This window comes from Malus sylvestris, chromosome 2 (genome assembly GCF_916048215.2).
Source record: "Malus sylvestris chromosome 2, drMalSylv7.2, whole genome shotgun sequence".
NCBI classification, from domain to species: domain Eukaryota; kingdom Viridiplantae; phylum Streptophyta; class Magnoliopsida; order Rosales; family Rosaceae; genus Malus; species Malus sylvestris.
This window is the reverse complement of record NC_062261.1, coordinates 30,535,599-30,562,828: the sequence shown is the minus strand read 5'-3', so window position 1 is coordinate 30,562,828 and position 27,230 is coordinate 30,535,599. Positions and strand designations below refer to the sequence as shown.

Below are 27,230 nucleotides of genomic sequence, written 5' to 3'. Positions count from 1 at the left end.
CATAATTTTTTTAAACTAAAAGTATTTACCAAACAAGATTTTAGTTTTTAGTTTTCAAAAAAGTGAAAAATAAAAATTACAAGCTGAAAACGAAATGGTTATCAAACGGCCTCTTATTCAATATAAATATTACTATATCTATATGTCTACATATCTGCATATACATTTTACTCTAATTCAGCAATAGCTTCTAGCTCTAGGCGTCTTGCATTCCTAGTTGTAGAACCAGTAGGCACAAAGGGATTAGGCGGCATACTCAAGCTTTCTCCTCCTCCTTCTAACATCTGAACCGCTATTTTCATGGAAGGACGATCCGACGGGTGCCACTGGATACACCATAGCCCTATAATTGCAAGTTTCTTTGGAATTTTACCATCTCCTTCTTCCCCAATGTGGATTCGTAGGTCATCCCCTTCCTCTAGAAGATTATAAATCCACTGTGGATAGTAAATTTCATTTGTAGTGTTATCCGTGATTGAACCAATATTCTTCCTTCCTCCTACCATCTCAAGCAGCAGCATTCCAAAGCTATAGACATCTGCCTTGTAAGACACATTTCCGAAATTCCTAGAGAACACTTCAGGTGCAATGAAGCCCATGGTCCCCCTAGCTGTAGTCATGGACACCAAGCTTTGATCCTTGGAACATAACTTGGCCATACCAAAATCAGAAATTTTTGGAGTGAAGTTTTGGTCTAGCAAAACATTATGGGGTTTGATGTCGAAATGCAGGATTCGTAGATCGCATCCCTGGTGAAGATATTCAATTCCTTTGGCTATGCCTAGGGCAATATCTTGCAGTTTATCCCAACCAAGAAATGAATTCTTACTATCTGCAGATGAAATGAAATCCTGCAGGGAACCATTGGGGAAGAACTCGTAAACAAGAGCTCGTACAAATCCATCAGCACAAAATCCAACCAAGCGAGCCACGTTGATGTGGTGGATATGACCCATCGCTCGCACTTCATTTACGAACTCTTCACCATCTCCCTCAGAACTGTTGAGGACTTTGACAGCAATAAAGAATTCAGAAGAGAGCATTCCTCTGAAGACAGTTCCGTAGGCTCCTTGGCCCAACTTGTCCTTGAATTGATTTGTAATCCTCTTAATATCTGCGTACGAGTATCTGCTTGGTTTGAGTGCTTTGTAATCCTCCAAGAATCTTTCAATTCGTAATCGAATCTCTTTTTCCTTTCTATCAGCACTATATACCCGATATGCTGCAATCATCAGTAGAACAAGAAGCCAAGAACCCAGGATTCCACTTGTGACCACTAATTTCCATGTGTTGCCTGTAAAAGATAAAGGCAAATTCAAATGAGACTGCCAGTTAATATTCATAGTAAAAATGGATTGGACATGTTTTAAATAATAATTACTGAGAAACAAATGTAAAGATTTAAAACTAGCAATGAATACATATGTTATCCTTACTTGGTTTCCTCCATTGAATACATTTAATTTCACCGTTGGTGCCATTGTTCTGCCATTCACACCTCTTTCCCTCTCCACATTTTCTGCAATTTGGTATAGACCATTTGAGAACATAGGGTATTGGAAATGATAAAACATCATACATTTTTGTACAAGATTGTAGAGTCTGGAAGAGAAATCCAAAACCAGAGTAAGAATGAATGGCATAAGTTTTCTTGCCACGGTCGCCGAGGCAGGGGACTTGATACACATACGTATCTCGTCTTGCAACAGAAGTAGGACAACTGAATAAGGTAAGGTTACTCATGTAGTAGTCATCGACTGACACGTTGAAGGGAGAGGGTGGCATGTTTGGGATTTCAACATGCTTTAGCAGCAGGCAGTTACTTGGGGAATAGACTTGGATTTCCTGACGCTTGTAATCTATGTGTTTGACAAATAATTTTATTAGTATTTGCTGCTCATATCTCCCATTGCATTCAAGCCCAGAATTTCCACAATGATGTGTGCGCCTGATGTTCACTGGGAAATGGATAGCCGGGCGTTGATCATTGCTACAGTTGGATTTCGCGCACACATATTGGCTTGCTTCAACTAGTTTGAAGAAAACCAGTATCAATATGCAGAAGGAAGAGATGATCAATTTCTGCATTTCTGAGATAATAATAATAAAAATAATGCACATGGATATTTCTTTTCAATAATTGAGCAGAGATATATACGTAGTAATTATACAATGTCCTGCGTTAATGAAAAAGAGATAGAGAGAGAATTATGGTTAGACAATTCTGTCTTTGTCGTTGACTGACTGTGTCAAACACCATTGACCGACTTTTCTCTAGGATAGAAGTCCTTACTGCAACTTCACGGAAGGTGATTTAACCCCACCTATATTATAATACTACTTGATGTTTTTGTCTCTTTTCTAGGATAGAAGTCCTTACTGCAACTTCACGGAAGGTGATTTAACCCCACCTATATTATAATACTACTTGGTGTTTTTGTACCCCATCTATATTATAATACTACTTGGTGTTTTTGTCTCTCTTCTAGGATAGAAGTCCTTACTGCAACTTCACGGAAGGTGATTTAACCCCACCTATATTATAATACTACTTGGTGTTTTTGTCTCTCTTCTAGGATCGAAGTCCTTTGCCGTGACAAAGGCCTTCTAGTGCAACTTCATATTCAATCCCCTCCAATGAACAATAATTATTTTTAATGAATAATAATTATCTTCTGCATCTCCACCCGTAATTGAATAGTCATGTCAATAGGCAATAAAATATTAGTATTTTTTATTTTATAAAATAATACAAAATAATTCTATTTGTAATTTCGGATAAGATTTTTAATTATTCTCGTTGCACCACGTGTCATTATCCAAAAAGATAATTTTTGGTCTCAGGCTCTCAAGCCACCGATTCGAGTCAGGCCTCTCACTCGGGCCCCCCCTCAGCCCAATCGCCCGCATGGGCTGGAGCAAGGAGCTGGGGCTATTGGGTAGGAAATCTCACTGATCCATCAAGCTGGAGCTCCCGTTGGAGCTGCTCTTACTGCAACTTCACAAAAGGTGATTTAACCCCACCTATATTATAATACTACTTGGTGTTTTCTCTCTCTTCTCTCTCTCTCTCTCTCTCTCTCTCTCTCTCTCTCTCTCTCTCTCTCTCTCTCTCTCCCATGGTAATTAGTGGAAGTAGGTTCTTCACCTTAATTTTAGCCTTCCTACTTTGCTTTTGAAGTTTGGTATTGATCTGCTTTAAAATAATAATAAAATTTGGTGAGAATAATCAGTTGTGAAAAGATTGTCTTCCTTGATCCCAATTGAAAGTTCTATGACAAGGAAACTCTTTGTTTAGATGGGAAATTTTAAGATTACTAATTTTAAAATAACAGAAATTGAAATAACGAAATTTTATTTTCTAGAATTTATAAAATTTCTTGTTTGGTTAACCTAAAAGAGGAATGAAATTTGAATACATGTTTGTCATTTTTAAATTCTCACTTACTGAAATTTAGAAATGACACCTATTTACATAAAATTTAAACATGAGAATTGAAGGTCCCAAATTCCAAGTTTTTTCTCACCCGGAAAGTTTAAATTTCTATGTTTATGAATTTAAACAAATGAATTGATTGTATCAATTTATAAATTCTATCTTTTGTCAAATTCTAAGTTTATTTTCCTTATCCAAACATATTGTTACCATACCAATGCATGACCATGACAATAACATATCCAGTTAGGGTTTAGGATATTTCTCTTCACTTGTGAGTGCAAAAGAGAGAACAATATGGCATTAGTATCATGAGAAAGTAATTAACACCAAAATCATCATGTTTAGCCTTGGCTATTGTTAACCTTCAAAAGGACAACATCCATGACAAAGAACTAACACCACAATCCATAAAATAAAATAAAAAAATTAAATGTTACAGATCCAACCAATACACAATTCAATTGGAAGGAAAAACGCACAACAAACAAATGACTATCAGAAAATAAAAATAACTAGCAAAATTCACAACAGCCATAAAGAGTCTACCCGAAAAGCTAAAATAGTTCAAGAAAGAAGAGAGTAGAGGCGTTGACCTAGAACAAAGCAAGAAGATGATGCACGAGCCGAAAATCCCGTCGAAGATTTGGAGAGTTAACAGAGTGAACAATACAACCCTAAACCCTTATTAGGTTTTATCACGAAATTTGGCACCCTAATCGTAAAGTTTGGCTGTCGCAAGATTTCCCCACAATATATTTGTGATTCTCATCGTAGTTAGAATTGTGAAATTACACTTATTTAGACGAAATTAAAATTGGGAATCTTCATCCCCAATTTCTAACTTTTTCCTGTACAATTTGCCTTTGCTCTCGCTACATGTTGCCGAACAAGAGAAAATTGCTTTCACATCCCTAGATTTTCGAGTTTAAATGAAATTCCAAGTTTTTTTTTACCGTAACCAAAAAGATAAGTTGCAAATTCTAAAGGGATTTTGGCATATTGATGAAAAAATGGATCACAAAAAGTTATATATAAGAGATTAGAACATGAGCATTCCAAAGAGCACTCGAGAGGGATTTGCAAACGACTACTTAAAAGGAGTTAATATTATGTACATTGTGTGTATGTATCTAGAAATATGCATATACATTTTACATAATGACTATAAGATTAAAAAGGAAATTAGCTTAAGATTTTATCCCACTGCATATGAAGCTCCTAAGTCTTTCCCTTGGGTCTACTTGGATAAATTTTGTCACGACACTGTTCATCTTCTCTAGTTATCAAAAATCGTACCGCATGTCTTAGTTCACCAGTTAGTTACATTTACTAGTAACAACTTGTTTTCCGGTAATATCATGTTAGAAGGTCAAAGGAGAAGCAACTTGTTCTGTTGTTCACTAACTCACATCAACAACAATATTCATCTTCATATTCATTTCTGAACAAACTCACATCAATTGGAAGCCCTTCCACTTAGAAACTTAGACTTCTTTCTTTGTCATATATAGTTATGTAGAAATTTCATATCATATTCCAATTAGAAACTTGCACTCTCGTTACCCCTCAAGACTTGAGATTGTAAATACAATACTATGACTTTTCTTCTAATCAAGTATTGTTTCAATGACTACCACTTTGAAAATGAGACTTTCTTGCTTTTTTCTGAAGGAAACTAACGAAAAGTTAAAAAAAAACTTTAGTTTTAATGAAAAATGATAAATAAAGATGTAGTGAATAGTAGTCAGGAAAGGTAAAAATGTGGTTTTTCGTAAAGAGTGAACAGTACCGGGAATATTTCGTTAAAACTTCTTTTTCCTAAATCACTATAACTTTTTTTAGCTTCTAATGAATGTCTCGTCTCCCTTCAAGGTCCTTTTTTTCCTATTCACACGGCGCATCAATCAACATCCACATCCTCTTCAATAAATAGTTGATTTTTTCAAAGAAAAATACTCTTTATCTCTCCTTATGTAAAGTCATATTTATTTTTGTCTTTTAATAATATGACTGCATAAAAGGAAGAAAAATGGCATGTCAAACTCACAATCCCTTTGCAGATCATTGAAATTTCATTCGTTCAACTTTTGTGCCCCATGCTCATTTTCCATGGAAATTTAATAAAAGAAGAATAATCATTCGGACAATCGTTGCAATACTCATATAATTCCAAAATTTTGGATAAAAACTGATATGAGAGTTTTCATTCTTGGACTGTTGAGTACCCAACATCCACGTCCACTTCAATGATTCAATCTCTCAGTATTAAATTTTGTTTTGCTTTGTTCAAGATTCATTGTTTCATCTAATCAAAATTAAAATTTGGCCGAGTGTGAAAAGATTCAATCTCTCACTATTAAAATTTAAACTTGGAACTGTTGAGGACTTTTGGCAGCAATAAGGATTTGGTCTTATGAATTGACGTACCTTCATCCATACGAAGAGCACGCAAACTTTTCTTCAAATACAACCATTTAGCAAGGGATTTGGTCATATACAAACTCTCCAATTTTAGCCACAACTTCGGTGCAGATTTGATGCTACCAACTTGACGCAAGACTTCATTCGATAAAGTTAGCAGGATTGTTCCAAGTGCCCGCTCCATAACGTCTTTTTTTTTTCTTCATCAGTCCACGAATTCAGGAAAGCCTTCACACCCTTTAGCGTTTTTAAAAGCTCTTGTTGAATTAACAAAGCACACATCTTCAATTGCCAAATACCAAAGTCATTGCCATCGAACTTTTCAATATCAACTTTCACTGACGACACAGAAGGCTTCATAGTGATTGCCAAGCAAAGCCCAAGCCGAAAGCTGGGCTTTGATACCACTTATTGTACTTTTATGAGCAAAGGAAAGCGAATTCTAACAAAGTACCGATATCAACGTCGTAGGTGAAAACTAAAACAAACAATCTCAAACTAACACAAGAGATTTATGTGGTTCGGTGTAAAATCTAAGTCCACGAGCGAAGCATGACAAGAAATTTCACTAAACAAACGGAGATTACAAAATAGTGTTCAAACTCTCACAATCCAAATCCCACAAATTACAAACCCTAAACCAAACGAGTAGAGAACCCAAAACTAACGGAGAAGATTCTCCCAAATTGCTCTCTAACTCACAAACTCACAAATTGACTCTCACCAAATTGCCACACGAATGAGCCACACAAAATACACTAACCCTGAGGTCCTATTTATAGTGCATAAGACTTAGGTTACAATAAGAATCTTAATAGGAAGTAAATCCAAATCCTAATCAAATAGGTAATTAACAAAATCTCTCCACCAAGGAAACCAACTAAGAGGTCAAAATCCAAACCCAAATACGACACCAAAACCAAATAGGTAACATAATTTTTTTTGCATCATCCTAATTTTGAGCCGTAAAACCCAACAGGTGGTCAACTGAGAATTTGAATGGATTGGAAGCCTCTTCACCGTAAAGTCTTTCACTAGTAGGGGTTGCTAGTAGAGCCTCGTGTTCTACTCCGTCGTTGGATGCTTTGAAGTATGAAGTATCGTGGGCTTGGTTAACGTAGTTAAGAGCCGCATGGTAAGATTAGCACGGCTGGGAGCTGTGGTGCAAAATTTGCATAACTGTGAGCCATGGTGACAAATCAATGGTGGCTGAGTGTTGTGGAGCAGGTAGGCACGGCTTTGAGAGTGGAGCTGGGGTGAGCTTGTATGCATCAGGAGGAATTGGACCATTAGGTCTGCGGTGCTCGATTACTGGTGATGTGCTGCTCAAGTATTGAATCGTGTGGAGTGATGAAAATAAGATTTGGCCCTGGTTCTTGGTGGTTGGGATGGTGTGCCATTCTGGTACCCATTTGCCCTCGACACGCCATTAGGCTGAGTTGATGTGTATGTTAAAATAGAAGTAATCTTTGTATCCGCCAGTGTATGTAGGATGGTTCTGTCTGCTCAATCTTGTCAATAAAAGGTGACCCATTTATGTTGGTCGTGTATCGTTTAAGCGCCTTGTCAGTAACTTCATTACGTTGGAAATCGCACAATCATTCGGTCAGGAGCCTCTCAACTTCTTTCTTAATTTACCTCTATTGGGGCAGCGGAGCTTCTGGCTGCCCTCAGTCGTAACCTGTTAGTCTAGGTTGCTCATTGTTGTGCTCATTTAGTCTATGTCGTGGCTACATTGCATATGGTACGTTCTTGGCAGGCGAGCTGGTTACTTACATGTGGCCGATTGAATTTGAGCCAGATTAATTGACTGCTTATCTTCGTCTTCTGTGCTGCTTACTCCAATATGAGGTGGAAAATGCTCTTTGCGGGCCTAGCCGTGAATGAACACTTCGTCTAGCAGGTTGTCCATGTTAATTATAAGAGTATGGTCTCAACCGTGAATGTATGCTCGTCCGTAGGCCTAACCAGGAGTGCACGCTCATTCGCGCGCTAATACAAGAGTATACGCTTTCTTGAGGACCTAGACGAGAGTGTACACTGCCAGAACGCTCAGTTCGTGGCTAGTCGAGCGGCTGCTTGTTGGGACGTTGCTGGAGAGAATCGTCGTCTGTACTTGTCCTGCTTCGGGACACATCGTCTGGGGCACACTGCATCTCTGTGCGTTGCAAGAGCTGATTCACTAAGGTCGTCTACTGTGCAAGAGCGCATGTCAACTCTATGACTTGTCGAGACAAGTGTTGTTCGCCATTTGGGATGGAAGATCTTAAATGGTATGCGTCTCCTTGAGTAATTGAAGTGCAATGGACTCCAAGTGCGAGATTTCAGTTGAGATATGTCAAATCTGTAGAAAATCGGGGTGAAAATACCCCCGATTCAATCGTCAGTCCAGAAATCTGAAGATGGGATGATTGAACTGGCCTTCGACTGATCGGGATCACTAGGTGGACCTTGCGAGCAAGTTGGGCCGCAGAAGTAGGCCAAGTCATGTGCGGGGTGTGTAACTTTATTCTTACTTCAACGCCTTGCGGTTGACAACCTTCAATGTTACTTACTCAACTTAGGGTTAGTTTGAATAGTGGGTGTGGTGCGATTTAGCCTGCTTGGCATTAGGATAAGGGTGCATTGGCCCTGCCAGTGTTGTGATGCTCCATTTGCCGTAGCCGCAGCTGTTTGGGCCTTGCTTTAGGCTTTAGCTGCTATGGCAACGTCGTGGGCCTACTAGATCTAGGTTACCTAGCGCTGGGTTGACTGCCTTGTGACATAGGCCTGGGCTCATTACTGTAAGATGGCATCTGTTATTGCTTCATGGCCTTGCTGCCATGAAGCTATCCCACTCCCCACTGCAACATGGGTTGCCTTGGCTATGGTGGTGGTGGTACTCCGTGATGGCCAAGTTACTCATTTTGCCACCACATTGAGCTTCGTGGATCGTCGTGGTGGGGCTACATCGCAATTTCCATCATTTGATCTGGATCTTTAAACGTAGGAAGTTTCGTTCGTCGTGGTTTCTAAATTTCTAGCCATTGTATTTCTCTCCTACGTCTACTCAAAGATTTAAAAAATTCTAGGAATAAGAACGTATGAAAAATTTACTTATGAATGAGAAATGTGAAACTTTGAATGCGAGAGTCTTCTTCGAGCTTGTGAATCAAACTCTCAATGAAAACACCAATTTGTGGATGCAAATTTCCACCATCTTCGTCTTTGACGAAAATGCACCTGCAAAATAATAATACCTAAGACTAAGGCCAAAAGCCTTATGCGCCCACGATGAATAGGAGGGGGGATTTGGCTTAAGAATCTCCAATGCCAAAGTTAGAATTCTGAAAGAATGTGTTTAGGAGTTTGTGGGTAGCAAATGGCTTCCTTATTAGTGGAATAATAGGGCTATTTATAGGGAGTGGCCGACCCATAGGGTGAGGAGTGACCGGCCCATAGGGTGAGGAGTGGCCGGCCATACATGGTGGTAATTGAAGAATAATTACAAGATATTTTGTGAAATAATATCTTGCAATTAACATGACAATGATCCCTAAATTAAATAGGAAGTTTTGGGAGTTACCTTTTGAATAAAATAAAAAAGGGATTGAAGAGGAGTGATGAGAGGGATTTGAATAAATACCATATTGATCACCTTTGACTCTTCCATGATTGAGCCGTTATTGTCCATTGCATGCACGTGGGAATCCTGATGTGCTTCGAGGATAATTTTGTCATTCTTGTCCAAAAATCCGTGTGTCACCTCCACGATATTTGAGATTATTTTTTGCTCCACAACATCTATAACAAGGAACTAACACCAAAATCCATAAAAATAAAAATAAAAATCCAAAAAAAAAGTTACTGATCCAACCAATACATAGCTCAATTGGAAGAAGAAAAAAACAAAACAAACATATGACCATCAGAAAATAAAAATAACTAGCAAAATTCACAATTGGCCTAAAGAGTATACCCTCAAAGCTAAAATAATTCAAGAAAGAAAAGAGTAGGCTTTGACCTAGAACAAAGCAAAAGATGATGCACGAGTTGAAAATCCTGTCGAAGATTGTAGAGTTAACAGAGTGAACGATGCAGTCCTAAACCCTTATTACGTTTTATCATGAAATTTGGCGCTCTAATCGTAAAGTTTGGTGGTTGCAAGATTTCCCCGCAATGCATTTGTGATTCTCAACGTTGTTGGAATTGTGAAATTACACTTATTTTGACGAAATTAAAATTGGATCTTCATCCCCAATTTCCACTTTTTTCTTGTACAATTTGCCTTTGCTATCGCTACAAGTTGCCGAACAAGGGAAAATTGCTTTCCCAATTCTAGATTTTCGAGTTTAAATGAAATTCCGAGTTTTTGTTTTTACCATAACCAAATGGATAAATTGCAAATTCTAAAGGGATTTTGGCATAGTGATGAAAAAATGGATCACAAAAAATTATACACATAAGATATTAGATACGCACTACATGAGCATTACAACAAGCATGCAAGAGAGATTTGTGTTTCTGCAAATGGGTATTTGAAAGGAGTTAATAGTAAGTACATTGGTGTGTCAACATCTAGAAATATACATATACATTTTACTTAAAAAAAAAAAAGTCGTACCCAGTGCACAAGGCTCCCGCTTTACGCAGGGTCTGGGAGAGGGGAATGTCGGCTAGCCTTACCCCCATTTATGGAGAGGCTGCTCCCAAGTCTCGAACCCGAGACCTACCGCTCATGGGCGAAGGCACTTGCCATCACACCAAGTGCATATGAAGTTCCTAAGTCTTTCCTTTGGGTCTACTTGGATAAATTTTGTCATGACACTGTCCATCTTTTGTCGTTATCAAAAATCGTACCGCGCACGTCTAAGTCCACCAATCAGATACATTTATTAGCAACAACTTGTTTTCCGTGATATCATGTTAGAAGGCCAAAGGAGAAGCAACTTGTTATGTTGTTCACTAACATCAACAACAATATTCATCTTCATCTTCATCTTCATTTCTCAACAAACTCACATCAATTGGAAGCCCTACCACTTAGAAACTTTGACTTCTTTCTTAGTCATATATAGTTATCTAGAAATTTCATATCATATTCCAATTGGAAAACTTGCACTCTCGTTCCCCATAAAGACTTGAAATTGTAAATACAATACTATGAGTTTTCTTCTAATTAAGTATTGTGCAATGACCACCACTTAGAAAATGTGGCTTTCTTGCTTTTTTCTTAATCACTTTTAACTTCTTTTTTCTAGCTTCTAATGAATGTCTCATCTCCTTATCAACATCCACATCCTCTTCAATAAATGGTTGATTTTTTCAAAGAAAACTATTCTTTCTCTCTCCTTGTGTAAAGTCATATTTATTTTTGTCTTTTAATAAACATGATTGCATTAGAGGAAGAAAAATGACGTGTCAAACTCACAATCCCTTTTCAAATCGTTGAAATTTCATTCGTTCAATTTTTATACCCCATGCTCATTTTTCATGGAAATTTAATAAAAGAAGAATAATCCTTTGGACAATCGTTGCAACACACATAATTCCAAAATTTTGGATAGAAACTGATATGAGAATTTTCATTCTTGGACTATTGAGTACCCAACATCCATGTCCACTTCAATGACTGAATCTCTCAATATTACGTGTTGTTTTGCTTTGTTCAAGATTCATTGTTTCATTTAATTAAAATTCGAAGAAAATTTGGCCGAGTGTGAAAAGATTTAGTCTCTCAATATTATGAAAAGTTTAGGTTTTTAGTATTTTTAAATTTTAAATTTTTTGAATTTTTAAAATTTTTTTAATGTCCACATGCATGCCGCATCGTGGGTCAGCGAAGGTTATCACAAAAAATCTAACGGATGTATAAAAGTGCCCCATAATTCACAGAAAATCTAACGGATGTATAAAAGTGTCCCACGATTCCCACCTTAGGTATGACACTGGATGAGAAAAATTCAATGTATGAAATGTTGAAAAGCAAGAAACTTCAGAGTAGTAAACTTAATCCTGATTTTTGTTTAGCTTAACTTTTAATAAAAAGTAGGTATGAAAAAAGATTGGAACATTTTAAGTGTTTGATAAACATTTCAAATCAGTTTTTTTTCTTTCAAAATTATGGGTTAAAAAACACTGAAAACCCAAAGCTGGAAAAAGCAGCTTATTTCGAAGAAACACGGATAAACAGTAACCAATAAATGAACTTTCCAATTTTCCAATCCTACCCTTCTTTCTCTCTGTCGTCAGGCTCACCACTCTCTCGCATAAACCGGTCTCAGAGCAGATCTGAAAGAAGGCCTCTTTCCCCCAGCAGATTTCGAAGGGGAATGGGATCGTCTTCATTGACAATTAATTTCGCGTGGTGATTGATGTTGGAAGAAATATGCGACAGCTATTCGTTTTGCTATTGTCGGAACCTTGGATGAAATGGCAGAGTCTGTGATGGTTTTTCCGTTAGATTTCGCAGTAGCCGCCATGGCTGAGCTTGCAACAGGTTATCACGCCTCAATAGTGTTTGAAAAATCAAAGCAAAATTAGTAAATTAGTGTTGATTTTACACTGTAAACAAAAACCCAGAAGAGAATTGATAAAAAAAAAAGAAAAAAAAACCCAAAAAGAGGAAGAGAGAAAAATATTACATCTTTGAAGTGGGTTTTTAGTTTTTGGAATTGTGAGGTTCTTGAAATGATATAATCAGCCATTTTTTGAAATTATTGGATTCTGGGGTGGCTTTAAGAGAGGGTTTGATTTTGGACTGGGATTAAATGGTGGGTGGCTGCATCTGTTCGAGTGGTGAGATGGGGGTGGCTCTCGTGTTTTGGGTTGATTGAATGAATAATGACAGTGGCTTGGGTAAGAGAGAGAGAGAGAGAGAGAGGTAGGTGAGTGGGTGAAAAATGGCGGTTTGGTTAGCTGAGAGTGGGTTGTCGGGATGAGATGTAGTAGTGGCTGGGTTCAAGTTGGTCGGAGAAGATGGAGGTGGGTGGGTTCTTCGGTTTAATGGCACATCCATTTTATACCCTCAAATTATTTTACACGAAAAAATGATCATCGTCGGATTCTTTTTCTGAGCATCCGGAGGATTTCATGACCCTAACAGTTGATTGTATGCGGTAAGTTTTCATTATGAACTATTTATATTTAATTTTAAGAATTTCATTTAAATGATTAATATTAGGTGCTTTTTTATATAAAATAAAAATTTCAAGGATTTATCTCTGAAGTAAGGTATTAAATATCGATGATATCAGAAATATCGATAGTTCAAAAACACTGAAATTTCGATGGAAATATCGGGATATTGATATCAATAAAAATTGAATAAAAACCACGAAAATTGTAAGAAAACTTGGAAATTTTTATTGAAACTTTGTAGGATATTTATTTAGTCAATTATCTATTAGTTTATCACAAAAAAATTAGAAGGAAATGCATTGCATGATAAATATAACTTATTTAAGTTGATTATATAGCGAGTTGGCAAACATTGTGAGGGTAGAAAATATGTAGTACTTAATGAAAGAAGTTTAAGCACACCATAATCATTTATATATAATGAATTAGTACAATATTTTACACTTTATACATTGCATAGTAAAATACATGAGTGACTTAACAAGGTCTAAAATATCGATGATATCGGAAATATCGGTAGTTCAAAAACACGAAAATTTCGATGGAAATATGGTGTTTTTTTTTTTTCAATTACAGTGTCCTTGTCAATGAGAGAGAGAGAGTCCTTCATTAATGAAAGAGACATAGAAAGGGAGAGAGAGAGAGAGAGAGCATTATTATCACACAAGTCTGTCTTCGCCGTTGACTGACTGTGTCAAACACCAAGGCCGACTTTTCTCTAGGACACCATTCACCGACTTGTCCCTAGGATATTTGACGGGCTGACTGCAACTTTACGCGAGGTGCTTTAACCCCTCCCATATTATATAACTCCTTGGTGTTTAAGCTGTAGTACCCTCTATCTCTCTCCCTCTCTCTCTCTCCAATGGAAATTAGTGGAAGCAGGTCCTTCACCTTAAGTTTAGCCTTTCTTCTTCTTTGCTTTTGCAGTGAAACTTGTAACGCTGACAACAGTAGTGCCAAGTCCTGCACTTCATCCTGCGGCCATATCCACAACATAAGTCATCCTTTTCGACTGAACGATGATCCAAAGCACTGCGGCAACGTTACGTATACTCTGTCCTGTGAGAGCAACGTTACAGTACTAGACCTACCTGTAAACACGGTGCTAGACCTACCTTCTTCCGGAAAATACCGTGTCCAGGCAATCAACTACAATAACAAAACAATTCGACTCCTAGATTTTGGCCTTCAGAGCAACAACTGCTCTTCCATGTCTCAAAATATTCCGCCCACCAACGAGGACATCAATTCTCTATATTGGCCCACCTATGACGTCAATTCTCTATCTATATATTACTTGAAGTGTTCGAATCCATCGAATTCTTCTCTGTACGTGGACACTGCTCCATGCTTGAATAATACTTCTTCTTCTTCTTCTTCGAGTCAACCAAAAACGTATAGCTATGTCATGGTCGATGACTATGTCGGGGGCAGGTTGGAAGCATGGGATTTGGATGAGGGTTGCAGTGTAGAGAGGATGAGTTTGGCTGCCGGCTACGTTGAGGACTACAGCAACATCTCTTATAAAGACATACACAATGCCCTCATGTATGGCTTTGAGCTTTATTTCGAGTATCCTTATGAAGATAGATGCCCAGGACAGTGGACTGTGTCTCATGCGTCTGCATGTTTTCCTCACACCATTTCAGGTGCGTCAATTCTCGACTAAATTAATAACTTTTGTAGTCGGAAATATAATTGCCTTGTCAAACTATGAACACAAAACAAACATTCAAGCAAGAATAAAGCCCTTGTTAATTGTTCGGGTTCACGCACTGACTAAATTAGTCTAGGTATATCCTAATTCTGCAATCCATTATATGAGATTTAAAGGTATCAACATGTCACTTTGTGGTATTCCACTAAACTAGTAGGTAGGTGGCCTCATGTTTGGCTCGCATAAATGACAAGTTTGTCATTATTGATGACCCATTGTGTGATTTAACTTAAACTAGAAAATGCGCCCGCACTTCGTTGCCGGGGATGAATGTATTATTCACAACAGGCATAAATAATTTCCACAAAAAGTGGGCAAAATGGTGGTAGGAACAGAATCACATTCTTAAATGTAGCGACTCAAATAACATATATTTGAGCTAAGTGAATCCAACAAAATCACCAATCAACATACACATCTTCAAATAATTTAAATAAGCAAGTGATAAGTGATATGGGCTGGTAAGATCAGCAACTTGGTTTTCATTTTGATTTAATTCAGCCGACATCAAGAGCCATATACAATTTAACAGGATGAATACATATACAGTCGCCTTCCTAGTAGAGCTATGTATAATAGGGAATTGTTATTGGTATTCCAAAATTCTCATTTTGCACTCCAAACTTTCTATAATTAGAAAGAAAAATACACTTGTGGCGAATGTAGAATGAGATTTTTGGAATGCTAATAACAGTTTCCTAAATAATATCTTATAAATAAATGAATCACAAATGATACTATAGTTGTTAAAAAACCCCATTACTCAAAACTCCAATTCCCTCAGAATGCATTACTGAAAGCTCCAATTCTATCAAAACCGATATGGTAAAAGTACAAACTGGTTAGTTTCCACACAAAAAAAAAAAAAGTACAAACTGGTTACAAAAATATGTTTTGTCCCATCCAAATGACGATAAGCAAAACAAATTACGAAAAGCAAAGTAATCAAACAGCCAAAAAATTAGAATGAAATCCTAAAACATTCTCATATTTGATTAAGTCAGCTTCTACCTCATGTTCAGCTAACCCAGAAAAACGATAAAGGTCATTGGGAATGAAAAGTCGTTTATTTATAATTGATGAGACCTTATAAATCTGATTTGGCAAACGGCTCCTCAGCTCTTCATGGTTGTAAATCTCTCCATTCACCTTAATGATTTTCAAAACAAACATCATACCAGTAATTGTAAATTGAAAATTTTATCTCTTTTTTCAAATATTCAATAAATTAAATCACACAAAATTAAAAAGAGGTATTCATCAATTTCCCCCATGAACTTGTAACTATTGACCAATTTCCCTCCTCAACTTTAATTTTGGCCAATTTCCCCCCTCAACTCTCATAATTAGTCAATTTCCCCCATCAACTTTAATTTGACCAATTTCCCCCCTCAACTCTCATAATTAGTCAATTTGCACCCTACTGTTAATTTTTTAATTTGATCATAAGTAAACAAGTGTGTGTAAGAAACTAAATAAGATGTATGTTAATCATTTTCCTATGTCTTTATCCTATTACAAATAGATTAAAATTTAGAATTTTACAATTTATCATAGATAGTATTATTAGTCATAATAAATCAGTATGGAGTAGTTTTATTTGATTTTTTACTATACAAAAATTATAACGAAAAGGATTGATGTGTACATTTTTGTATGTGAATACAATTTTCTTTATAAAAGTGAAAGCTAAGTTCAAGTAAATTATGAAGAATCAAGCTTTAGTGTAAAAATGGCTAGTCAATTCATAATTTTCGACTCCTTATTAAGAATAACACATTTTACTGAAGCGCAATGAGGGACTCGGAGACCGATTTTCCATTGTGAATGAGAACCGGGATCTTCTTGTGAATCGGGTTCATCTGCAGCAACAGTGGGCTCTTGTTCCAAATATCCTCTTCTTTGTACTCATACAAAACGCCCTTCTCATCCAGAGCAATCCTCAGTCTTATCCCAAATGGGCTTGACCAGAAACCCAACAACACCACCTCATCCGCCATTGAAGGCTGATCAGATTTGAAACCCAACAACACCACCTCATAACTTTTCTTATAATCAACCCATATCACATACTAATTGTATTATGTTTTTGTACATTTTACCCTATATTATGCAGGTGAGTTTATGTTAATTTTAGTACTTTGTTGGAAGTTATTAGAAAGATTGAAAGAAAAAAAAAGAATAGATGGAAAATTAAAAAAAAAATTAACAGTAGAGTGCAAATTGACTAATTATGAGAGTTGAGGGGGGAAATTGGCCAAATTAAAGTTGAGGGAGGAAATTGACTAATTATGAGAGTTGAGGGGGGAAATTGGCCAAAATTAAAGTTGAGGGGGGAAATTGACCAATGATCACAAGTTCAGGGGGGGAATTGATGAATATCTCAATTAAAAAATATATGACACGACCTTGTAAGCAACAGAAGAGATGAAGCGGTGAGTGAGAGGAAAGTGGTAAGCGAGAGAAGCGGTGAGAGTGCATCCAGGAAGAATGTAAACAGAAGGCAAAAATTGAAGGCAACACTGAATTTTTCTTGACTACCTATTTAGTGAGTTCTTTGCCCTATTTAGAGGGTTACTGGAATGAAATGAAGCCAACTCTGCAACAAAGAAACAAACGAAAAAGTCAAAATCCAGAAATCCAAGTTTAACTCAATCAAATATAATAACCAATGAAAGTTGCAAACTACAAATTCTCGCAACGTAGACAAAGAAACTTGTTTCTCAAAGACATAATTGGTTTCTCTTTGTGAATACAACATTTGGAAAACCAAACAATAATAAATAAAATAGAAAATTGAAGTACCTAGCAAATTTTTCTTTTTATACAAACCGTCATCTCCACTTGTTCTAAGGAAGGAGGAAGTGTGTGAACCACCTTTGATCACCCATCATTCAAAACATCACAACACCTGCACTTATATAAAGGAAAAAAGAAATGAACCAAAATAAAATTATACTATAATCCAATTATATGAAGGCCAAATTCTTGAGTTGGGGCTGGTGGCCGTCGACCACATCATCGCCTCCATTTGAGAGAAAAGGGTTCGTTTGGCTATTTTGTCCAATTATTTACACTAACCATATCTAAGTGAAGGAGGAAAACACCTATGTTGCTCCCTTCTTGTGATCCAAATTTGAAGACGGCCTTTGGGGAGGGGCAGTTATAAGTGTCACCCTCTTTGTTTCTCATATCCCTGCATTGTCAACCAAAACAACATCAAACCAAGTGCAATACAATCCAATGTAATGCTCACAAAATTTGAGCTCCAAACAAAGTCATAGGTCAGCAATCACCTAATCAATCATAACACCATTCGCAAATCTGAAAAACATAAACAATTAAGTCAGCAACATAATATGCCATCCCTTCCATACAAACACAGACTGCAATTCATATATGCCACATTATTTACAAACAATTACAAATCAAGAAACAATTAAATCATCATCATGAATTACAATGTAATATCAACACCATTAATTAGAAAAGACAGAGCTACATGGGAATAAACATACACAGAGTAAACATACAGAGAGGAGCAGCTTCAGATCCTTTCCGAAAGCAATCTTCCGCAGGATAACAAAAGAGTGGTTGATCTCTGATCTAATTGCAGACGCAATCTGTAGAACCGACTTCTATGGAATTTGAACTTGTGAAATGTGGGGTGGAAACCTGAATGTAACAAATTGGTTTTAAGAGAATAATTCCGAACATATGAAATTTAGATCATTACACCCAACGCAAACAGAACAATTAAATAAAGAATCGAAGGCATACGCAATCTAATTAGACAAATAAGTGAACTTTCCCATGCCGAAATCCGTAAGGCCAACAGAAATATCTCATTACAGCATAGAAGACAAAACTTAAAAGACAAAACTTAAAAGACAAAACTTAAAGGACAAAACTTGAAGGACAAAACTTAAAGGACAAAACTTAAAAGACAAAATTAAAGGACAAAACTTAAAATTAATCAAAATTAGGTGAACCAATTGAAGAGAACATAACCCTTATAACCAATCCGAAAAAGATGCTTTTAAATCCCAGAAAAAAAAATTATGATGAGTTTTTAAAAAACCATCATTTCAATTATTTTTCAGTCTTACATTTGGGATTAAACAGAAAATATAACTAAAAATGCCACATTTCTCAAAAACTACAGCTACTTTAACAAATTTTCATCACCCAACACTGAAAAATGAGAATCACGAAGCAACGAAGAATGGAACATGCTAGAACTGAAATGTTGAAAACAACACATACCCATTTCAAAGACCAAAAATCCTGCAAGGACAAAAAAAATCCTAGAAAATCAATACATCAGTACTCCCTGCAAAACCCCGAAATCAGAAAATTAGAAAAAGAACCCAAATCAGTGGCATGGTCCTTGTTTCTCCATTAATCAGTAGCTAATGACCTAATGAAAAAGAACCCAAAACAGACAGCTTAAATTATGGAAAGTGCTTATGAATAACTTTCAGAGCCTGCATAGAAATGGCATAATGACAACGCAGATAATAACAGACAATAAAACTATGCACAATATAACCTAAATCTGATATGTTGCGTTCCACACATACACACATAGATATGTCTACATATACATAGATGACCCACAGAGATTAACACCATGTGGAGGTTTGCAGGCGCACAAACATAAAATATACAGGCATACTTAACTTTTAGACAATAATACCTCACAACATAAGTTGCAACTTGGGACTATTTGGTTGACTCAAAAGAAATTGATGGGTTAGAAAAAGCACAAAAAAATACAAAGACGGATGTTTTTATGTCGTTCATCTCTTACGTCGACAAAACACACACACCTGTGTTTTAATGCTCCTCCAACACTCAATGAGAAGGCACCAGGCAAGAAGAAGGTCAAGGCTGGAAAAAAGCTTCCAAAGAGAACAATCTATAAAGAAGACCACAAAAATTAGACAAAACCCAAAAACTAAACAGTAGAAAACCTCTAAAATGACCGCACACGCACAACCCCTACCTATCTAAACACCATTTCATAAATGTTGATCCTCTTCGAATAGATCGATCAATTCCACAGACAGAGAAAGAATAAGTAAGACGACGGAGGCGAGAGAAGGGAGATGATGGCGAGATGAAGGATAGGACGGAGGCGAGACCGTTTGTGTCAGTCTGGCGAGGTCTGCAAGACGGATGAGGCAAAGAGGGTTTGAGAAGGAAATGGGAAAGGCCGGCTTACCATTTACCATCCTTCATCCCTCCCCACGATTATCAACACGTAAGCAACAAGATTAGCGGCAGAGGGAGCCTGTGGTAGAATTGTAAATAAGTTGAAATCCACCCCAAAACACTGTTGATTTGAACAGTGCAATTGAAATTATTACTTTAGACTAAAGTAATTCTAGAGATGGTTGAAGAAATTGAGGTTCCATCATAAAATTAATTGGCAATATAAGGAGTAGCCCAACTCATTATAAGCACATGCAAAATTTATCATCTCATCAATGTGGGGTTCATTCTCAACAAGCCCCCTCACGTGTGGCAAATTTTCAAACCTATCACGTGGAGAACACAACTTGGGTGACGTGGAGTAAGTGTGGTCATTGGGCTTCACACGTGGGACAATCTACTTTAATAGTATAAAGAAGTTGAGGTTCACCATATGTAGAATCAATTAACAATATGGAGAGTAGTCCAACTACTTTAAAAGCATATGCAAGGTCCTCATATCATCAATGTGGAATTCATTCTCAACCATGGTAATGAGGTGTGTTGGAACCAAATCTGCGCACCTCTGTGAGTGTCGGTTGATAAACCAGACATGCTGAATCTTGATCACTGATGCTGAATTGCAAGAAAAGAACATGGAAGCCTCTTCACCTACATCTTTAGCATAGTGCACTTGTTGTACCATTTTGCTCCTGCAATCCTTGGCAATATTCCCAAACTTATCACACTTGTGACACTTTGGTTTACCCTTGAACCAACATTTGCCAAAATAAAGGTTACCATATTGCTTGCATCCTTCTTTACTGATATTGCCCTTGACTGCAGTGATACTTTTCTCATTGTTCTTTACAAAAGGTTTCTTATCTTTGTTTTTCCAAGGTTTTTTTTCATTTAAAACCACCAGATTAGTTGTTATTTCTTCCTTGCAAACTTAGGCTACTAAAGGCTCTTTCAGTGACATCATTGTCCTATGAGTGTGTAAGATCCCACATCGCCCAGGGGTGTGGATCATGTGATCCTTATATGTATATTCTCATCTCTACCTAGCGCGAGGCCTTTTGGGAGCTCAATGGCTTCGGGTTCCGTAGGAACTCCGAAGTTAAGCGAGAATGAGCGAGAGCATTTCCAGGATGGGTGACCCACTAGGAAGTTCTGCTCGCGTGAGTTCCCAGAAACAAAATCGTGAGGGTGTGGTCGGAGCCCAAAACAGACAATATCATGCTACGGTGAAGTCAAGCCCAGGTTGTGGTGGGGGCTTGGGCCGGGATGTGACAATTTGGTATCAGAGCCGATCCCTGACCGCGTGTGTGCCGACGAGGACGTCGGGCCACTAAAGGGGGTGGATTGTAAGATTCCACATCGCCCATGGGTGTGAATCATGTGAGCCTTATATGTATATATTCTTATCTCTACCAAGCGCGAGGCATTTTGGGTGTTCACTGGCTTCGGGTTCTGTAGGAACTCCGAAGTTAAGTGAGAATAAGCCAGAGCATTCCCAGGATGGGTGACCCACTAGGAAGTTATGCTCACGTGAGTTCTCAGAAATAAAACCGTGAGGGTGTAGTCAGGGCTCAAAGCGGACAATATCGTGTCACGGTGGTGGGGGCTCGAGCCAGGATGTGACAGAGTGCCTAACTAGTCTTTGTTTAAACCCTTTCAGAGTTGCAACAACTTCATTTGGATCAATTTCACTTATATTTTTAGCCCCCTCAATCACAACAACAATATTATCATACTGAGGTGAAAGACTAATCAAGATCTTCTTAACAATCATTTTGTTAGGCAGTTCTTCACCATACATTTTCATTTGATTTATAGTGTGCAAACAACTTAGTTAAGTAATCAAACAACGGTTCACCATTCTTCATCTTAGCATACTCAAAATCACTGTGAATGCCTTGCAATTTAACTGCCATTACCTAAGAATCACCTTTGTACTCTTGCTACAATATATCCCAAGCAGCTTTTGCAGTTTCTTGATTTGCAATTCTCGGGAAGATCTCATCATTCACAACTGCTTAAATCAATCCAAGAGTCCTTGCATTGCAAGCAACCAGATCTTGAGCAACAAGTAGCTGCTTTTCATCAGCTAATTTCTCATCTGAAGGTAGCTCGAATCCTATTCAACAAATTTCACAGATGTGGAATTTGAAGTTTGTCTTCATCCTAATGCACCAGAATTCATAGTTGATGCCATTGAAGACTGGTGCTCGACGCTCAGCGTTAGATCCAGCCATCTTGCAACTCAATTCACTTGAGTCCTTCATGGAAAACTCAAAGAAACTCTCACATATCCACGCCCCTTGATTCACCTCAAATCAAGCTCTGAGGCCATGGTAGTGTTTATGATAGTTTGTTAATAATTTTAGTGTAGTTTTGTAAGAATTTGAATGAGAAAATTGAAGGGTTCTTCAAGCTGGTATTGCAGAGAATATGAACAAACAAAAATGGGGTTTATTGATCCTGAATTTACATTGGATTCGTTTACATCACACAAGGCATGTGAGCCCGTGAATATAGTCGTTATGTACTCGCACACAAGCAGCGCGAAGACGCTCACGTGCAAAGTACACAGACAACTTAATCCTCCAACAAACTAATCACGTGGCAAGTTATACATCGTTTAGATGTTAAAATCTTGACCGTTGATTGCAAACTTAAATCCTTCAACGCTTGGAACAAATCCTGCAAGTCTTCGAACTTGATCTTCAACATTTATGAAGCTTTGATCCAGCAAGAGCCATCGTAAAACATCGTAAAATATCCTAAACTGATTTTGCAACCGGTATACGAATAAAGTACGAAATAAGATATGGAGCCATAGAATTAATCAAACATCCTTTCACAGCCACATTCTCTGTACGCAATTTAGTAAAAGTATGATCGGTAGTATCACATTAATCAGCACTATATTCAACTTAATACTTAGTTGTGCAACGAAAGTCTCATGGATAATCACAGGAGTATGAGCAGTATGAATCGGGTCTTCCGTGGTAAGGGAGGTCTGTCTCTGTAGCCGGAGGATGGAGTGCCCATGTCGAGGGATCCAAAAGCGAGAGTGCATCAATTGTCGTTCGACCGGTCGGCAACTTCGTCAAACGTGGTTAACGTAAGAGATAATATGTATCGTTATATAGGGTTAGCGTTTCAAGCAGAGCAGAAACCTTAAGATCGCTACTGTGATACCGTTAGGGTTAGGATTTCAAGCAGAGCTCAAATCCTGCAAATCTTAGAAAAAACTAACTTTATATTTTAGTAACATAATTTCACAAAACAAAATTTTGCTATTTTTGTTTTAATTTCACGTATAGATATATAAAAAATATACTTAAAACTTATGGTATATTTGATAACAAAAGTATTGACTTTTGGTACGTTTAGATTTCAAATGTACCGAGAAATCAAACGTACCAAAAATCCAAATGTACCATAAAACCAAATGTATCCCTTTTGGTACGTTTAGATTTCAAATTTACCAAGAAACCAAATGTACCAAAAATTTAAATGTACCATAAAACCAAATGTGCCAATTGTCAGGTAACCCTTTTGATACGTTTTGATTCCAAATGTACCAAAAAACCAAATATACAAAAAATCCCAAATGTACCACAAAACCAAATGTCTCTATCAGATAACTCTTTTGGTACATTTACATTCTAAATGTACCTAGAAATACAAAAAATGAAATCCACTATAAAACTAAATGTGTCCATATTATAGGTAACTAGACGTAGCTATATAATCAAACAAATCTTTATTATGTGCTGGGTCTTTTCAAATAATCAAATCTGACAATTTTTTTTTTATATATAGATATTCTACTATATTCACAAAAAAAGTAAAAATTATAAACAATAAAAAAAAATGCATAGAGATGGATAATAAATGCATAGATATAGAGATAATAGGTAAAGAAAAAAAAAGAAATCGAAATGCCCATGAGAAGTCGTGAAAAACTAAAATTGTAAACAAAATTGAACTTATGTGAAAAACCAAAATTAATAACCAAAATTTTAGGAAAATGTTTGATCAAATTTTTAAAAGGAGTGTATGTTTAGTCTAAAAAATTTAAAGACGAGACGCCTATGTCAAAACGCCCATTTTTTTAATTTTTTGTGAATTTGTTTTTATTTTGAAATCATAATGGAAGAAGGCAATTTTGAAATTACCTTTACACACATAAATGATGAAAAACTTGCCTTATTCTCTCTTCAAGTCACGCTTGCTCTCTTAAGTTTCTTTTCTGAAGTTAATTATACAAAATGAAGAAATGAATGACAGGTTAGACCCAAGGTATTAAATATCGGTAGTCCGAAAACACGGAAATATCGATGGAAATATCGGGATATTATCGATATCGATAAAAATAATATGGAAACCACATAAATTGTAAGAAAAACTTGGAAATTTTTATTGAAACTTTGTAGGATGTTTATTTAGTCAATTATCTATTAGTTTGTCACAAAAAATTGGAAGGAAATGCATTGCATGATGGATTTAACTGATTTAAGTTGATTATATAGCGAGCTAGCAAACATTATGAGTGTAGAAAATATGTAGTAATTAATGAAAGAAGTTTAAGCACACCATAATCATTTATATATAATGCAAATTTTCAAAGTATAATTCGTGAATTAATGTTTAATTGATGTTAAATAGAAAAGACTTTAATATGGAATTAACCTTCACCTTGTCCATTTGTTCTAACGCTTAAAATAAACTATGGATATTAACTTAAAAACGAAAATTTTTAACTTGACACAAAAATTAAAAACCTAAAGTTTCTTATTTCCCACCCTCAAACTTAAATCACACATTGTCCTCAAGGTGTGGAAAAGAAAGAACAATCTAAAAAAAAAAACTGGAACTAAGATAAACTAAACTATGTAAAACATGAAAATAAAAATGAAAGAAAATAACTAACAGAGAATGAATTAACAGAAAAATAAAAAAAAAATTAAAAAAAAAAGACCTGGTGTGTCGAACTCAGGAAGATGAGGAACAAAAAGCTCTGAACAATGGGCCATGATTGACGGGCAGCCAATAAAGAAGCCTTGAAAATTTTGACCTGGGCCGCGAGAAACTTACAAGTTGAATAAGGCAGCCCAATTGCAGCTCACATGCATGCACACACGTGCACCATAAAACCCTAGCTGCGGTTTTGATCTCACATTGGATGCTATGCATCCATCTGCCTCGAGCCCAGAGTCGAGCCAACGGCTCTCTTCTTTGCATTAAACTCGGAGCCAAACGGCTCTTTATGTCCATTCCTTTGTTTTTTTTTTGTTTTTTTTAATTGTGGAAAAATGAAAAAGGCCCTTTCTAATTCCTTGACTCCCAAGCCGAACGGCTCTCCATCTCTCATTCGAACCATCATTTCATTCTCTCTCGATCCTTCTCTTTCTCTGAGCTCCCTTCTCCCCCTTCTCCCTTCTCCCCATTCTCCATTCTCCCACACACACGCATAGAGACCCAAGGTCTCTCGATCCTTCTCCCACACACACGCACAGAGACCCAAGGTCTCTCGATCCTTCTCCAACATCGCCTTCTGCTCCTCCCTCGTCGGCGCCGTCTCTCTCCTTTCTCTCTGCACCGAGGGTCCGAGACCCACATACACACATGCACACCATCGCACCTGCTTCAGGAAGACACCCATCATCATCAGTAACCTCGTCTTTCTCCCTCTCCTTCTCGTCTCTGCAACTCGGTGAACGCAGGAACTCCGGCGAGTTTCTTGAATTTCTCCGGTTAGGTAAGCTTCGGGTTTGCCTCTTTCTGTTCTAGATTGAACCTTATATGTGAAATTTAAGTTCAAAATCGTGTTTTTGCAAGGTTTTTTTGGACGAAATCGGCTCGGGAATAGGCACACCCATCTCCGGCGAGGCCGTGGGTGTAGACGAACTTTCCGAACACCTCCGACCGTTTCACGGCAAACGGAATATATAAAAATGTTCATCTCGTCTTCTATTTCATTTTGATACCTAGATCGGAGTCTAGGGTCCTGTTTTACAGTCGGCCGGAGCTGTAGAAGCTCCGGCGTTCTTCTCCGAGTAGCACAGTTCAAAAAATATCACGATAATTTCGGAAATATCACGATATTATCGATAATATCGCGATATTTTGATGAAAACCCGTTGGATACCTATTAAAATATCGAAACCGTGAAAAATCGATAATATCGACGAAATATCGCCGATATTATCGATTTTTTCTTCCTTGGTTAGACCTAATCCTGCATATTAATGTGGTGTGAGTCAAGGCCCTCCAAAACATAAGTTTTTTTTTTTGAGAAACTTCAAAACATAAGTTAAGACTTGGTAGATGAATAAGAATTGAAGAACAAGAGTTTTTTGATAGAGAAACGGTTACCCGTGTCCGCAGGCAACTTTTTCATCGTTCCAAATCCCCCTCTTCTCCTCTGTATAAAAAAATAGTACATATATATATATATATATATATATATATATATATTATCAATGTATTGACAGCACTAGAATTTTAAATTTATTTTCTAACGACACCTCACACTTGTTATGCTAATGCATGTGGTCTTGTTCTTTCTTTGTTCATGTAGGTTTCTTTCAATATCTATGGCAAGAAATCGGTAAGGGGTCCTCTTTTTGTTTTATTTACAAGTTTTCGATCGACAAACTTTATTTTTCAAATTCTGAAGACTGGGTGAGCTATTGCTAATGTTGTGTATTCTTCTTCACATTTTTCACTGTAGGTCATGAATACATCTGGAGTAAGAAGTTTCTCCCCAAAAGCTTCTTTTATTTTTGTGTGCTCTATCTGTACTTCTTAAACCTAGTAACTGTATATCTTTGCTCACTTTTCCGTGGTATGTACTGCTGCAGCTGGCACGTTCTTTTCACGGTTAAACAAAAACGTCGATATAGGTAAGAGCTTCATTTAATTAGTCCATACGCTCAAGTCTTTTGATTTTGGGTACCTTTATTGGCATCCAAATTTCAGTTAAGTTCACCTATCTAAAACATTTTGTCAAACTTCATAGTTTCCCCGCATTTTTAAGTTAGCCCAAATCCGCACCAATCTCCACCTACCAAAAGAAAGAGAAAATGAACAGACAAAACCACCACCGCGCGCCCGACAAAACTACACCATCCTCCGGTCCCTCCCTCTTCGACAGCGTCGATGCCGGCTCCTTGTGGGTCTGTGTGTTCATTGGTGAGTGGTGGGTGCGTGTTGTTGGTTTTTTTGGTGAGTGGTGCTTGCTGCTTGGTGGGTTGGGTGAACTCAATTTCGACTGCAAATTAGAAAGTTTGATGACAAAAAGTTTTTAGTTGAGTGAAA

General features: G+C 37.1%; 2 protein-coding genes and 2 long non-coding RNA genes across 6 annotated transcripts in view; 1 reads left to right on the top strand and 3 right to left on the bottom strand.

Annotated features, from left to right (window-relative positions):
• LOC126612193 (rust resistance kinase Lr10-like) overlaps positions 1-27,230 on the top strand; it is a 103,100-nt gene that overhangs the window by 74,324 nt on the left and 1,546 nt on the right. The window lies entirely within an intron of this gene.
• On the bottom strand, positions 96-2,140 carry LOC126612301 (rust resistance kinase Lr10-like). 2 transcript variants are annotated; one of them, XM_050280698.1, is made up of 3 exons: positions 1,580-2,139; positions 1,437-1,519; positions 96-1,294 (listed from the first exon to the last, which is right to left on the bottom strand). In XM_050280698.1, the coding sequence occupies exons 1-3, from the start codon at positions 2,119-2,121 to the stop codon at positions 168-170; spliced, it is 1,752 nt and encodes a 583-aa protein (XP_050136655.1). In that variant the 5' UTR covers positions 2,122-2,139; the 3' UTR covers positions 96-167. The 2 variants fall into 2 exon arrangements, with proteins under 2 accessions (XP_050136655.1, XP_050136647.1); XM_050280690.1 differs by having other exon boundaries at positions 1,437-2,140.
• On the bottom strand, positions 15,748-17,242 carry LOC126613158 (uncharacterized). The gene is made up of 2 exons (XR_007619711.1): positions 17,108-17,242; positions 15,748-15,848 (listed from the first exon to the last, which is right to left on the bottom strand). It is a non-coding gene; the product is annotated as an uncharacterized LOC126613158 (long non-coding RNA).
• Positions 18,093-19,766, bottom strand: LOC126613136 (uncharacterized). The gene is made up of 3 exons (XR_007619689.1): positions 19,532-19,766; positions 18,966-19,032; positions 18,093-18,374 (listed from the first exon to the last, which is right to left on the bottom strand). It is a non-coding gene; the product is annotated as an uncharacterized LOC126613136 (long non-coding RNA).